Here is a 14,953-nt window from a genome sequence, read left to right as displayed (position 1 = left end):
ATAACTGTTATCATCACCTTAAATGCTATTATCTAGCACACTAATTAATGTTGTTACAATTGCTACATTTCCATCGAATTTCATGTTGATGCCTTGTATAAAAACCCGAGGACTTATAGTTTATTAATGAGTGATTTTGGATTATGCATAAATACTGCTTGTAATAGATTGATGGGTCCAAGTATATGGATGCCACTTAGGGTAAACACGCTTATACAAGTATAACATTACTACATCATCTTGCGATATATATTGGTCGAAAAGGCATTTCATATAACCGTGTGTACCTAGAGAGGTCATTATTCGCCCAGTTAGCCCTCTTTTGGTGACTAATTTTGCCGGTTTGTACCACCTATGTTAGGTTTTATCACATTAATCTTTCCCCTAAAATTTGTCTAAGAACAGGGATCAACCGTGAAGTTCATTGGTTGAGTTAGATTTTTTTTTAACAATGTGTTTGAAATATTCAACATACTAGTAGTGACTTGCCTACCTTATATCGTGTGGATTGAAGAACATATACCTAACTATAGCTTTCTGCTTATGGACTTTAATTGGATACCCGGTCAAGATAATCCGCTTCAACACAACCCTTTTGGGGTTAGGGCCAATGATACTTCCATGGGCAATTACCTCATCATTCCTCATCATAATAATTGGGTTAGATAGGGGCAATGCAAACCCATAAATTGATGCAATACACATTTTAGTATTATCTAGTACCTTTAGATATATCGATTTGCCACTGGAGTTAACTGATGTTTTGATACTGAAAATTGGTCTACTGATGAATCTATTTGAATTGTGTTCATACCTTCTAAAGCCTGTTAAGAATTTGTATTCTGACTTAGAAGGTATGCTATCTATGCTTGATTCAGAATCATGTGACTCTATCGGCATCAAGGGCGCTACTTTATTGATTGACATTTCTAACACTGTAACTTTTCTCTCATATGGCAATACTGTTGATACAATGAATGGTTTAGCATCATTTATAAACTTATCAACAATGGCGGAATTGACACCAGAGATTTGTAGGTATACAAATGGTTCATTAGTATCAATTCCAGTAACATTTTTAATTGCTTCAACGATTTTCGAAGCATGTTTAGAATGATGAGAGTTACAGTATTTGACTAATGCTTTGAATGATTCAAATTCGTGTATTTTTGAGTAGGGAACGGGTAAATCCATGTAAGGATCCCATTCGGATCTGTTAAAATCTTCCAATGCACGATACTTTCTAAATCTCTTGCTAGCTAATATATTAGATGGAATATCCACTTCGTCGGGGAACATGCGATCCTTTGGATCTCTAATCTCCATTTCATAGTTCTTAGACTCGCTACGTTAATTTGTGAAATATCATTTGTTTTTGAATAAATTAACGAGTAATTTTCACCATATTACCAGGTAATATTTAAACATATGACCAAATATTACATAGTAAGTGGTACATAGTATACAGAAAATTAGCATAAGACAAAAACGCACTTGACAATCTTCTTGAAGTACTCATCTAATACATCGTTATCATTTGATTCAATTGCGATATTATCAAACATTTCATCCAATTTTTGACATTCAAATTCATTATCCTCTTCAATTACTTCATTTAACACATCAATTTGATCATTTATGTCCATTTGATTAACTTCATCTAATGTGATTGGATCTAGTGACATAGTATTTCCAGAGGGAGGTATTACCTCAATTTTGTCAAGAACAAAGTCACCGACGTCAGTAATATGTACTAAATTTTTACAGGTAAAGCCCAAATTCTTCATGTAACCCTTCAACACCAGTTTTTGGTCATCTTTGTTATAACTGTGTAGCTGGCCTAACATATATCCCCTATCTTTGCGCCACGAAATTTGCTTGCAACTTGTACTGCTTATGCCACGTAGCAATTGAAGAGTATCTTTCAACACAAAGTATTTCCTAAATTATTGACACTACTAACTTATCAGGCCCCAATTCATCGTTAAAATATCTTTTAACAATGCTACTATCAGAAGACGTCAAATTCACACCTATAACCGACGGCATACCTTGTAGTTTTAACGCCCTCATGATATCATATCTAATTCACACGCAGTCTTACCCTTGTTTGTCGAAGGCATCATCATCCCTAAGTCCGTCAAATAACAGTATAATAATGTCAGCTACTGCGGCAGCAGACAAAACTGAAGTTACATTTCTGGGACATGAATAAAAGTAAACTTTCTGTGAAAAGCTACTTGTTAAAGCCTTTTTGGGAAGTTGAACAATGTTACCAATGTTCCATTCAGAATCACTGATGGAATCACAGTCACAAATAATATTGAAATCTGTATCTAAAATAGTTCCTTGTATATATTGTGTAATCTTATTAACAAAATCACTAGATTTTACAGTGCTATTGCATGAAACTATTAGAATCGCCTTAGGACCCAATCGCTTCACTTCCAGGCGTGACTGTTTTGCCGCCTTTTTAGTATCACTGATAACTTTTTTCCTAGGTATTCTAACTAATTCAACTTTGGCGGTTATTTTGACCTTCTTTAGGGGGTTAGATTTGGTAGAACCCTTGAAGGGCTTATTCCGTTGCTTTAGGGCATTCCTATGCACCACCATGACACTACCTAATGAACACTAGTGACTCCCCCCCAGTCTAGCCAAGTCACAACATACTATAATGGGATAATACACATACACATACACATTAATAAATCGCACTTAATTTTTGACAGGGAATGCTATATTTGTCATTGCAGCAGATTTATCTATTTCTCACGTATTTGTTTCTGTATTTGGGGCACATAGGTGCGTAATGTAAATGAAGAGGAATAAGAGTTTCCATGGTACTATACTTCTATTGTTCCTCTTTCACACATTAACACTTTTAAACATTGATCCTGTGATTGCCGATGATAGTGGTAATTCTTCCCCCCAAACGCCGCCAGAAACTAGCAGTCCTATAAATGGTGTAATCGGCGATGAAAATAATGGATTGGAACATTTGAGTAGTTCTGGTCTGGAAGTTGATGATAACCTGCCCGAATTACTCAAAACTTCTCCATTTTCAGGCCAAAATTCAGATGTTCAATCTGCTTCAACACCAGTTGAACCCACTACTCCTGTTCATTCCAATGACCAATCTAATCCTATCACCAATAAAGTTGATACCAATTCTAATGACCATACTGATATTAAGAATGAAGGTTCATCCCATCGTACTTCATCCAACAATTCTTCTGTCACAACCAATACTAATAATGAGATTAGAAATGGCGGAGGACCATTAGATCAGAATGAAGATAAGGCTGAAGATGAAGGTGAAACTGATGCCGAAGGGAGAGGATGGAATGAGAGAACGAAAAATAAACCTACATTTAATGCCACAAATCGCGATTTTGTTGATGATAACCTGCCCGAATTACTCAAAACTTCTCCATTTTCAGGCCAAAATTCAGATGTTCAATCTGCTTCAACACCAGTTGAACCCACTACTCCTGTTCATTCCAATGACCAATCTAATCCTATCACCAATAAAGTTGATACCAATTCTAATGACCATACTGATATTAAGAATGAAGGTTCATCCCATCGTACTTCATCCAACAATTCTTCTGTCACAACCAATACTAATAATGAGATTAGAAATGGCGGAGGACCATTAGATCAGAATGAAGATAAGGCTGAAGATGAAGGTGAAACTGATGCCGAAGGGAGAGGATGGAATGAGAGAACGAAAAATAAACCTACATTTAATGCCACAAATCGCGCTTCTCCCGATGGAATTGGCAAAATGAACATGGAAGAAAAACAGTTGGAGAATTTTATAAATGTATCATCCAACGCTCTTGAATTAGATATCTCAATTGGCCGGGATAATTTTGCTACTAAATTCCTAGCACAACACGTTAATATTTTTGGAGACAGGATAAGCGGCTTGAGTGCGGCGTATGTAGAGGGCTATAATAACTTGGCTAAAATTATGTACAATAGTCACTCTGTTTTATTTGATAGAAAATTCAATGGAGCAGTTATTTCCGACAATTTGATTGGAAATATTGCAGATTTTGGTTCATACTTCTTAGAGATATCTCCAAATACAACTAGAACCAATAGAAGTGATTATCTCAAATCAGTAGTACTTTCCAAAGTTCAGTATCTGTTGTCTGCTGATTTTTCCACCACTGACAACATCCAAAGGCTCACAAATTTGGCACTTGCCCTAGGCTATAACAATGTCAAAGAAAATAATCCTGGCAATTCCCAACATTCAATAACAACCTCCCTCTCAACTGAGCTATTTTGGTCCTTTGGCAACAATATATTCTGTAAGGCCACATCGTTAATTTAGTATTTGGACACTTGGCAACTCTAATGCTTGCTTATCTAGAATCTAATGCATATTTCACATCTGGTGCGACCAGGCCTTTCTTTTCATGGCAAACTCTGGTTTCCACTGGTGGTAATGAGAAATTTGATAAACTGGACTCTATGTGTGGAGTGATTCGTGGATCAAAGTATTCGCGAAAAAACAATGGATTTATCAAGCCACACTACAAAAGATTACGAAGGAAGACTTTGCTCGAAGGTGAACCGCGTTTGTTGTGCAGCATGCTGGAAGAGGCTTTGGATACTGTGGATAAAGGTTAGTATACCGTGTGAATTAGCTATTAAATTTAAGGGCGAAGAGCTAAATTCACAAGGCGCAAATATTGAAAATTCGGTCTCCAATGACATCAACAGTAAACGTTTACAGGCGAAACTTTGCTCAAATTTGAATGATTCACTTATAAACGTGAGCTGTGATTTTAGATCATCAAAATTGGACAAACACAATAAGAAATTAAGAGAGGCATTTGACTTATTATTAGCTTGTGGCAATTTGAACACTGGTAAAAAGGAGGCATTTCCGGAATACTTGAGATTGATCTCTAACCCCTTCGAATACGGCGATAGTAAGTGGCGGATAATTAAGTTTTTTCCATGACTATGTGGTGGGATCCTAGGGAGTTTGATGGCAAACAGGGCTGGGTCGAAATATACAAAAAGTGTAAGTTACCATTCAAATAGTGAGGAAGAATATTATGAAACCTGAACTGAAAAATGTGGACATGCAACTCAAATACGACTCGGCAATTTCTTATTACAAACAACTGAAGGAATCGGAAACCTACCCCAAGAAAAACATTCCATGGGCTAGATTATACCTTTACATGTCAGGTATGTAGCATATCATTATGTGAAACACAATCCATTATTAGTTGTGTATAGCGCATGAAATTTGAATCAATTAGCACAATTTTTGTATGATAAAAATTGTCAATTACTTCCAAATTCATCTGTGAAAGTTTATGAAATTTGAACTATTTCAAGAGAATTGACAATATACACATAATTAATATCTATAATTTATGAAATTGATAAAATTTCTATCATAAAAAATTACTAACGCAGTAATCATGTCAAGATCGAACGCTATGAGTTGGGCTGAGGACGCCCTCCGCTCATTTAGCAATCTATATCGCATGAAACCTTCATTAGTGATGAGAGGGGAAGGGTTAGAGACTTTGCTCAATTACTGCGCTCCTGATCCAGTGGCTTTATCACACATATTCCTCTACCACTTTTTGACAAAGAAAGGTAGGTAAGACGTTCAAATAGATGCCGGTAAAGATTTGGAAAAAGACTTGAGAAGACTTGAGAAAGGGACACTCCTCTCGCGCATTGTGAATTCATCGTCAATATTCATACCTAATAAACTAAAGAAATTCCTTAAAATGGGCGCTCGCGGATTTTTCAATAAAAAACTTAACACTTTGAGAGCAAAGAGCACCCTTCTACGATTATTCCCCAAGAATTTACTACATTCTGCATTGGGCGCAATTGAATTCACCACACATTCACTAGCCACGTTACAAATATCTAAGAATATGGATATGTGGGAGAGTTTGGCCCAGACAAAGAATTTAGATGCAGGCGGTTTCCCTGGCGAAATCGATTCACTGTTTAATCATTGGTCGGAAAGTGGTGGATACAGTGGGTATATTACCGGCAAATTAGAGAATGGAGATGATCTAACGGGCGATGATATCAAAAAAATGAACATAAAGGCCCCTATTAACAATGATTCACTCAATTGGCAAAAGTATATCAATAAAAAAATATCCGAGCATTTTGGCAAATTTCTAAACCTTCCATTTATCCAAGCCTCCGGTTCACAAAAGAACTACATATATCAGCTTGTACGGGATAGTAAGGCAAACCTTGACGATAATTTGGAACAAACTGTGTTCTTTGGCAAAGTGCTTCCCCCAGGAAAAACTAATAATGTTATTAAGAAATTGAAAAGAATTGCAGATTCATTTACCAGCATGCTGTTACGTTCTTCTGCTCGTCCTGTTGACCATGCTGTGTGGGTTGGAGTGAAAATCAACGTACCTATTGTAATTCATATTACTAAAAAGTTGTACATGATACAGCGTGATATGCCTAGGAAGGAAGCGTGGAATTTGGAAAGTGCTTTCTTGGACCTGTTGCAGGATCTGGTGATAATGGTTACAAACCCGGGGAAGAGATCTCCGATAGGGTTTGAAACGATTGGGGGCAATCCTGGATTACCAGAAATTAGCATTAGATACCCTCATATGTCGATTGAGGAAAGGAAGATTGAATTTCAACATTCACAATGTGCAGATCATTGTATATCAATTTGGAGATCCCTAATCGCATTTACACTTAACACACTAAACAATCCTGCGGCAATAAAGCAATTTGAGAAATCCTTATCCAGTAATAGTTCTCTAAACGACATGTCGAAGCCCGAATATATCAACAGCTTCAAGTATATACTAAAAGGCGACTCGGTGTTGCATATGTATGATAACATGTTGCCTAGGAAGGTGAAAAGGGAAATAAAGGCACTAAAGTATGGTAAGGCATTCTATTTTGCCTCAATTATGAAAGTGGCAAGTATGTTGTTTGGGGGTATGGGTTATCCATATGTATCACGTATGCTCAGTATCCAAGCACCATATCTGGGCAATTTTGTTGTAAATTGGCAACAAAAACGCAAATCATCCAGAATAGGTGAAATTTCAGGCTATATCGGGTTGGGATCGATTGCCTCACATGCTATATTGAGTGGAATGGATATTGCTCAGCACGCAGCTGATGTTGGGATTGGTCCGCCTGAAACTTGTTGGTTCGTTCCAAGGCCGCGGCCTGGAAGGAAACTTTGTATTGCAGAGCCTATAAAATCCATTGCTACAACTGCCACACAAACTGCGGTGCAGGATGTGTTTTCTGTAGGTCTAATGGCCAGCATTGGCCCATATTTCATACTTCCTATGGCAGGATTGGCGGCTTGGAGCATATTAAAGTCACAGTTTAAGATTCTGGATAGGCTGCAAACTGCGTTTACCGGTTTATTTAGCAAATTCTTTGCCACAATAGCCAACGGTAGTGGAATTAAGAAAATCAAGAGATGGTTTGATAAACGGAAGATACTGAAGAATAAGATTATAAATCGTGCTAATAAAATAAAAACCGACGGGGGTAAGGTCGATTCAAATTCCCTGGACTCACCCCTCTTTGGCACCCTAGCCATAGACTAACGATTCTCATTGTACATTAGTAATTTTAGTATTCCGCCATATCTACTTTTATGTGGGTTTGTACTAGTTGTTAGTTATGCACTGATACATGTCTGTTTTTATATATTAGATTGTGTTTGTGTGTTATTGTGAAGAATTATGAATAGTTTTTGACATCACAATTGAATAATCATACACTATAAACTTAAATGATCAATCAGTTACGTAATAATAGTATACATAGTTAAAATCCATATAGTTACTGGTCTATAGTTTGTTGTAGGGCCTACATGTCTAGCAGTCTCACCCTTGCCGAACTTGCCAAACAATTTAAAGGTATAGACAAAGGCTTCGATATCAAGAAAATTGTACTTGAAGATTCAAATGTCAGAGATATAGAATCATTGGAGCCCTTTACATCTTTGGAATATATATCATTTCGATGTAACAATTTGGATTCCATTGAGTTTCTAATAAACAACTACTACCTAAGACACATAAACCTAAGTAATAATAAATTGAATTTATTGGACGTTAGAATAACACAGTTATCCAAATTAGAGTATATCAACCTCGCCAATAATAATGTAATCACCCCAATTACCTAGTTGGATGATATAAGTCCCCTTAATGACTGCACAAACTTGAAGGTAATCGTGGCTAACAATAACAAAATTAGTAAGTTATAATAAATCTAGCTAAATTCCCTAGAATTTCAAAATTGGAATCTCTGGAGATTCTAAGTACGTAGATTATAACATAGTATTATCGGATAATCTGATTGAAAGTGTAGGATTACCATCTGCGCATAATAAGAAACTCGCCAAGGTATCTCTTTCCAGGAATAAAATACGGGTATATATCATACAAATTGTATAAATAAATATCGATTTTATAATCATTGTGATCATCCATTCTAAACTTATCATTTACACTTTAATATTGCTTTATATGATATTAATGCACATTAGTACGGCAATATACTGATTTATGTCTACAATTTTGCTCTTGGTTCTGTATCCATAACAATTACTGTTGTATGTATTTGGAGAGTCTAAAATTTAATCATGGATCACGTTTAGAATCATTTATAGTTATTGATTGAAATAGGAATTCCCTTTGACGAAATTCTGGCCCAGCCTAAAAGAACTCCGCCTAAACGGTAACAAAATAATTACACTCCCCTCCAAGGACCAGCTGGATGTCATGTCAAGCATCAGAACCCTGGACCTTGGAAATAATTCCATTTACGATAAAAGGTATTGTCGATACAATTTAGTTATGCATTAAATTTGAAGGCTTTTGTTAATCTCAGGGATCTCAACTTGTTAGGCAATCCTGTCTCGGATAAGGTAATCCTAGTTCTTTAACATTTATTCAAAAATAACAATTAAATGACATAGATAACGATTGAAGAGCTAGAATTAGAACGATTGATTATTTATAACTCTAGAAAAATTGCAAAGAGGGATGCTGGAAACAATGACAGAAAAACTGCTAAGACTCGTAAAAAACAATATAGTCTGCAAAATACCAAATAGATCGTACATAAGATTGAATGGAAGCGATACCGAACAGTAACAAGCGCAATTATTTAGCTTCTTACAAGGTATAACGACCAACAATCTTACTAAATTAATCCAAGAAACACCAATTGCTAATAAATACCCGGCAATATCAAGTTTATTTTTGACACCACATGGCAAAATCGTTGCTGATTGTTTCATCATCAAAATGCAATCAGGGTACTTAATAGATGTGGGTAATAGAAGTTATCAGGATTTAATTGATTTATTTAAGGTAAACAACTAGTGACATTAGAGGCGGAAGTTATCATCTAATGTATCAATCACCCCTATCATCCGCAATATATACCAATTTTTACCTCCACTTATCGCAACAACTTCACCAAATGAACAAAAAATAACGACTACAAATGATTTGTTTCCCCAAATCAGCAATGAATACTACCAAGATCCTAGACACTGGAAACTCGGATTAAGAATACTCTCGCAAAATGATGATATACAAGGCATAGAGCGTGAAAATTACGATTTCGAGAACCATAATTTCTACAAAATACTACTTAGATACCTAGAATTAATAGAAGATGTAGGATATGCCTATGGCAAAAGACTGGTGCCACAAGACATAAACTTGGATAATGAATTATATATATCACGGACAAAGGGATGCTATACAGGCCAAGAAATTGTGAATAAGTTAAGAAATGGGATCTTATTCCCACGATATCAGCTAATTGCTGGGGTTGGTTTTGATTCAAGGTTGAAAGATGCGGATGTGGATCAAATGCTCAAAAATTTGGGCGTTAACACCCACATACAACGTGATATATTATTGGCACTTATTAGCTACATAAACAACGATGGACAAATCCCTCAAGATTACTGTATGAAATTAATACAGAGAAGTTAATTGTTCGTGCATGTAGAATTATAGGTTTTATGCGCACCTGCCGGCACAGATTCCACCTGATGCGACATCGGTATCAATCACTAAAAATGAAGTTTACACAATCCCTTTTGGTTGTAGCTGCATGCCAAATTTTTATATCCGCTTCTACTTACGCCAGAGTACTGGATAAGAACGTAAAATATCCAGGTAATACTTATTGACCCCCATGTAAAGCTAATTAATCATCCAACCCTTCTACATCACATAAATACCCCTTTTCCGTTACATGGATATGTTTTGCGTTTAGTAATTATTTCAGCGTTGCATATAAAACTTTTTGCAGCCAATTTTTGACCTACTAACGGCAGATATAGACTTTTATTCGTTGATTGAGGACCAATTAACCCATTTAGAGTCTACTTTAGGGAATAAGTTATCAAACCGTTTAATTCAAATTTTCGAAAAATACGGAATGGATCCCAATTTACAATATAACTCTTTATTGCAAATGCTGAGTTTTGTCGAGGTAACACATTGCCAATGTTAGGAATTGAACGTTGATACTGGTAAAAAACTTGCTGGCAACGGTGAGGAGAAGGTCAATCTTTCTTGGGGTAAGCGGTTGAAGAAGACCCTATTATCTGCCGGCAAACACATCCACTCCAAGGTATTTCATCTAGTTAATTCCTAGGGCCGTAAATACATCAAAGGGGCATTAAAAACTATCGTTAAAGTTGCACTGAGGGAATCCTTCATCCATTTATTGCCTCAATTGGAAAAGATCAATGAACACTCCATTATGAGTTTGAAAGAGGAATATCGTCCCTCTTTCGCTCGATTTATTTTCAATTTATATTCCAAATTGTTCGATAGATTTGGTACCGTGCCACCAAAATCTTTTACTCGCGAAAGTTTTGAGAAAAAGTTTGGTATGGAAAAGAACAGCGCGTCCCTCAAAGATTTAGTCGTCACCAGCAAATAGATATTAAAATCTTAAGGATGATCCGACGAATCCCTGTACGGCTTTTGTATGTTAGTAAACTAACCAAGATTATTGCAAAATACAGCTAATAATATAGTCCATGCAGTATTGAAGTTATATTATTTTATGGCTCGAGAAACATCGCCATCTGGCCTTTTATCTGTAAAATTTAATTTTTGATAACTACCCTACAGTACTAATAATATATACTATTATATCTTATGTAAATCTAAACGGCATACACAAAAATAACATTACCTATTTGGCCTATGCATATACTTGTTTAGATTCACATATAAGTTATTGTTATGAATAACAATGCAGCATGATATATCCATCATCATCAATCGCTAATTATATAATAATAGATTACCTAGCCACTTAGTTGGCTGGACATTTAACAATTTAATCAACTATGATATTTATTATATTAGTATATATGTTACAAAGTAGGATTATTGGTTTCAATCAATTATTAAAAATTATGTGAAAATAAATCAATACAAAATATTTGTCACATGTCTAATTACTGGATAATAATATGGTTCAATAACTAATAAATGAATTAAAATACACACGCACAGCAGCATTGTTCCAACTTTTGTATTATTATTATTATTATTATCATATACTGTTTAACTGAATTTTAATCGTATCTAAACACCTTTAAAAACCCCCTTATTAAATATTAAATAACATAAACTGTCAAATATACTATCACTAATTATCTATATAACAACTATATTGTTGCCAATTGATATCTTATAATAATCAGGGGATAAAATTAACCTATTATACGAGTCATGAGCATTTCTCATTAAAATTTTAAGTTTTAAATGACTTTTTCCATGATGTTAATATATAACCTATCCATTAGGTTGTGTACTCTGTAGGATATTGGCATTTTAATATCATCGATATCGCTCCTGGATGTTCTATTGCCGATAGAGTAGGTACACTGTTTTGATATAAATGTTTTACCCGCACCCTCACACTCTTTGTACATACCCATCAAAATCTTTACAGATTCGCCAAGTTTGGCTATAATTTGTTGATGATCTACAAGTGTAGGATATATTTTGGCTATAATTTTGGTAATCTTCTGTGCTATCAAACATCCATACAACCTAGTATCTCGTGATCTCTCCTTCTCAATAAAATTCAGTAAGCATACTAATCTCTCCTTTGGATTACCCATTCCACTTACAATATTAGCCAGAAATTTGTCAAAAATATCTGGTGAGCGATTGTAATAGGACACGATGGGAGGCAAGAACAATTCCATTGTAGAACAACTATCAGCATTGATTGTGGTAGTATAGCGGTCGGTTGTATACATATCACGCCATAAATTGACTATTAATTGCTGGGGAAATTGGTGAAACTCAGTTAATTCGCAGCTTGGCATAAAATATACCAGTACTAATAATTTATTGACCAATATGTTGTTGGATACTAGCTTCACAATGAGACTAAATAGATGTGACAATTGTATTCTTTGGGCCACCATTGTTATTTGATTATTTGGGTTTAGGGCACATTCTTCAAATAGACATACCGTTAGCGATAAGTACTCAAGCACCACATCATGAAAATGAGATGGCTGATTTACAAAATCATAGTTCTTAGTGATAATTTTATCGAACACCGAAAATATTTTATCAATCTAATTGAAATTAAACATACCACAATAAAATCAATATTTACTAGTTTATTGGGCAAAATACGCAGTAAAGAGACCCAAACAGAGTGGAATAATTCTTGATATTCTGCATGCTTGATAAATCTATTCCCAACGCTCATAGTGAAATCCATCGTATTCAGAACAACCTAAATAAACACTTGCATACCTCCACCACGAATTTATATATCCAGAGATTATTCATACTGGATATGTAACATTTATAAGAATCGAATGAATTAATCAATGATAGAGATAGGTGTAGAATAGATTCCCTCACCTCCCAATTACTTTGCTTATAAATGTCCAAAATGTTCTCTAACAAATTCGCAAATTGATAGGTAGAAGAATCACTATTGTACACATCCAATTCAGTAGCTAATTTACAAACTAGGTTCATGCATTTAGTTCGAACCATGGGATATGTAACGGTAGTAAATAGATTCATTACCAATTGGATGATTCTACTGGAGGGATCCATGCCGCTAGCATCTATTGCTTGCCAGTAATAACATTCGTTGGTCTTGACATAGAAATTATACACTGGAGACAAACATGCAATTCTTACCACCTGATGCATTGGTCCACTATAGCTTAGGCAGAGGATTAGGATATTTAATACTACTAGCCCTTGCTCTTCTGAATAGATGTAATTCTTTACTATATTGTTCAGTACGTTTAATGATCGGAGCTTCAAATACAATGGGGTTTCATTTAGCAATATTTGCTGTAGTATATCCAACATTTTATGGTGTTCAAAATGTTTGGCGATCATCTTAACCGATGAACTGATCAAATGTAAGATCGCTTCCAGATGTAAATGATTATCTAATGAACATTTAGCAATTTCACTCGCAACAATATTGGTAACATGGCACACATTTTGTTTGAACGAACAAATTGAAGTAATGATTGAAGCAGCATTGTTGGATATTATGGATTGTGGCAAATAATCGAGTGAGCTAAATGATTCCGACATTTCATTATTCCAAACCTCCAAGTCTCTCTCCTTAAGTATGATAAAATTGTTTAGTAACCACAATATATACTTTGTTAATCCTCCATTTCGAAAATGGAGCTGCAAGCGTAGGCTGCATTGATTCTTAAGTATTTTTATAGAATCACTATAAACGGAAGGGTTTATGTCTTCAATGTTGACGATAAAATCGTGACCAGTAGGCTCTTGGTTGAAGACAAATGAGCCAAAAATGCCATTAATAAGTGCTAATCCATTATTTATTGTGGAAGTATGCTCGTAATAGTCACTACCATTTATTACTGTCAAATAATTCACCAATGAAAATAAAAAAGTATCCAAGTCTATCAATGCAAATAATAGTGGCTCATGTTCAATAAGATGGGTTATGAATTTTAGCAACTTTTGTATGTTTTTGTACAAAAATTCGCATTGGAATTTTAATTTAAACAGGTTAATTGTCTTGTTTAAAATAGCGGATATTAGTGTGATGATAGTTCCATCCAAGTAAGGCGTCCTTTTCCCATAGTATAGCAACCGCAGCAGCAATGAATCCATCAATGATGATGTCTGATACATTGAATTAATCAGTTCCAAATTGGCATTATCTCCATAATTATTTTGTGCAGCGATTGATATTTGTGATAGATGATCATTAAACTTGTACCAAATGCCGCTGACCAATGGGAATAAAGCTTGGGTAATTTTGTACATTTCATTACGGTCACGAAGTAATCTTTTGGACACTTGTTCCTTGATCACGTAATTGGACAGAAAAACACAAGTTTTTACAGAGCTCAAATTGCAAATTATCGAATTACAAGTTTCCTCAACGTTGTTTAACATATTGCTTACATTCTGCAATGATTCAATTTGCAAATTTAAGAGTTCTGGCCACTTTTGTGGGTATTCATACCGTACAATTTTACGCATAAGCACACTCAAGTGTTTTGCTTCTGCTAAATTATGTCTAGTGATATTAAATTTGAAGATAAGATTGGGAAGGTTACTCTTGAAGCCAGAGAGATCAGATTTGTAAATGTTTCTAGACAAGGCATTGATACAGGCCAACAATGCCACTTGTTTTATGTAATCAGAGGAGTTTATATATAGTTGAAAAAGCTGGTATGCAAAATTGGACTCATTTTCTAGATGACATAGCTGTGCATATGCGTTGGAGCGAATAATTTCGTCATCAGAAAGGCATTTCAAGATGATATCATTCAAATTATTTGGATACATTTCTTAAACTCGGTTTATTTGATCATTTTTGTTGAAAAAAGTTATATTACATAGTAAAACGAGCTGTG

At 35.1% G+C, this 14,953-nt stretch overlaps 6 protein-coding genes across 6 annotated transcripts; 4 read left to right on the top strand and 2 right to left on the bottom strand.

The window, feature by feature from the left end:
• BMR1_03g04700 (TSR1, pre-rRNA-processing protein TSR1) lies at window positions 142-2,616 on the bottom strand (the record flags this gene model as incomplete). The annotated part of the gene is made up of 6 exons (XM_021482299.1): window positions 142-352; window positions 494-793; window positions 815-1,345; window positions 1,495-1,941; window positions 1,964-2,083; window positions 2,105-2,616. The coding sequence occupies 6 exons, from the start codon at window positions 2,614-2,616 to the stop codon at window positions 142-144; spliced, it is 2,121 nt and encodes a 706-aa protein (XP_021338833.1).
• BMR1_03g04695 (rhoptry neck protein 2) lies at window positions 2,819-7,610 on the top strand (the record flags this gene model as incomplete). Its single annotated transcript, XM_021482298.1, has 7 exons — window positions 2,819-4,325; window positions 4,349-4,642; window positions 4,665-4,952; window positions 4,973-5,047; window positions 5,068-5,217; window positions 5,452-5,637; window positions 5,659-7,610. 7 exons carry the CDS (start codon window positions 2,819-2,821, stop codon window positions 7,608-7,610), a joined length of 4,452 nt encoding a protein of 1,483 aa, XP_021338832.1.
• On the top strand, window positions 7,880-9,130 carry BMR1_03g04683 (leucine-rich repeat protein (LRR3); the record flags this gene model as incomplete). The annotated part of the gene is made up of 7 exons (XM_021482297.1): window positions 7,880-8,176; window positions 8,198-8,267; window positions 8,288-8,332; window positions 8,353-8,444; window positions 8,700-8,848; window positions 8,869-8,941; window positions 8,993-9,130. 7 exons carry the CDS (start codon window positions 7,880-7,882, stop codon window positions 9,128-9,130), a joined length of 864 nt encoding a protein of 287 aa, XP_021338831.1.
• BMR1_03g04682 (Putative transferase CAF17 mitochondrial) lies at window positions 9,060-10,025 on the top strand (the record flags this gene model as incomplete). Its single annotated transcript, XM_012794092.2, has 3 exons — window positions 9,060-9,166; window positions 9,188-9,389; window positions 9,411-10,025. The coding sequence occupies 3 exons, from the start codon at window positions 9,060-9,062 to the stop codon at window positions 10,023-10,025; spliced, it is 924 nt and encodes a 307-aa protein (XP_012649546.2).
• Window positions 10,026-10,084: 59 nt separating this feature from the next.
• Window positions 10,085-10,986, top strand: BMR1_03g04681 (hypothetical protein; the record flags this gene model as incomplete). Its single annotated transcript, XM_021482296.1, has 4 exons — window positions 10,085-10,211; window positions 10,373-10,530; window positions 10,552-10,671; window positions 10,696-10,986. The coding sequence occupies 4 exons, from the start codon at window positions 10,085-10,087 to the stop codon at window positions 10,984-10,986; spliced, it is 696 nt and encodes a 231-aa protein (XP_021338830.1).
• Window positions 11,819-14,885, bottom strand: BMR1_03g04680 (conserved Plasmodium protein, unknown function; the record flags this gene model as incomplete). Its single annotated transcript, XM_012794091.1, has 3 exons — window positions 11,819-12,652; window positions 12,673-12,816; window positions 12,837-14,885. 3 exons carry the CDS (start codon window positions 14,883-14,885, stop codon window positions 11,819-11,821), a joined length of 3,027 nt encoding a protein of 1,008 aa, XP_012649545.1.

The sequence above is a fragment of the Babesia microti genome, chromosome III (assembly GCF_000691945.2).
Source record: "Babesia microti strain RI chromosome III, complete genome".
NCBI lineage: Eukaryota > Apicomplexa > Aconoidasida > Piroplasmida > Babesiidae > Babesia > Babesia microti.
Note: the sequence above shows the minus strand (reverse complement) of the source record. Positions and strands in the feature narration are given on the sequence as shown.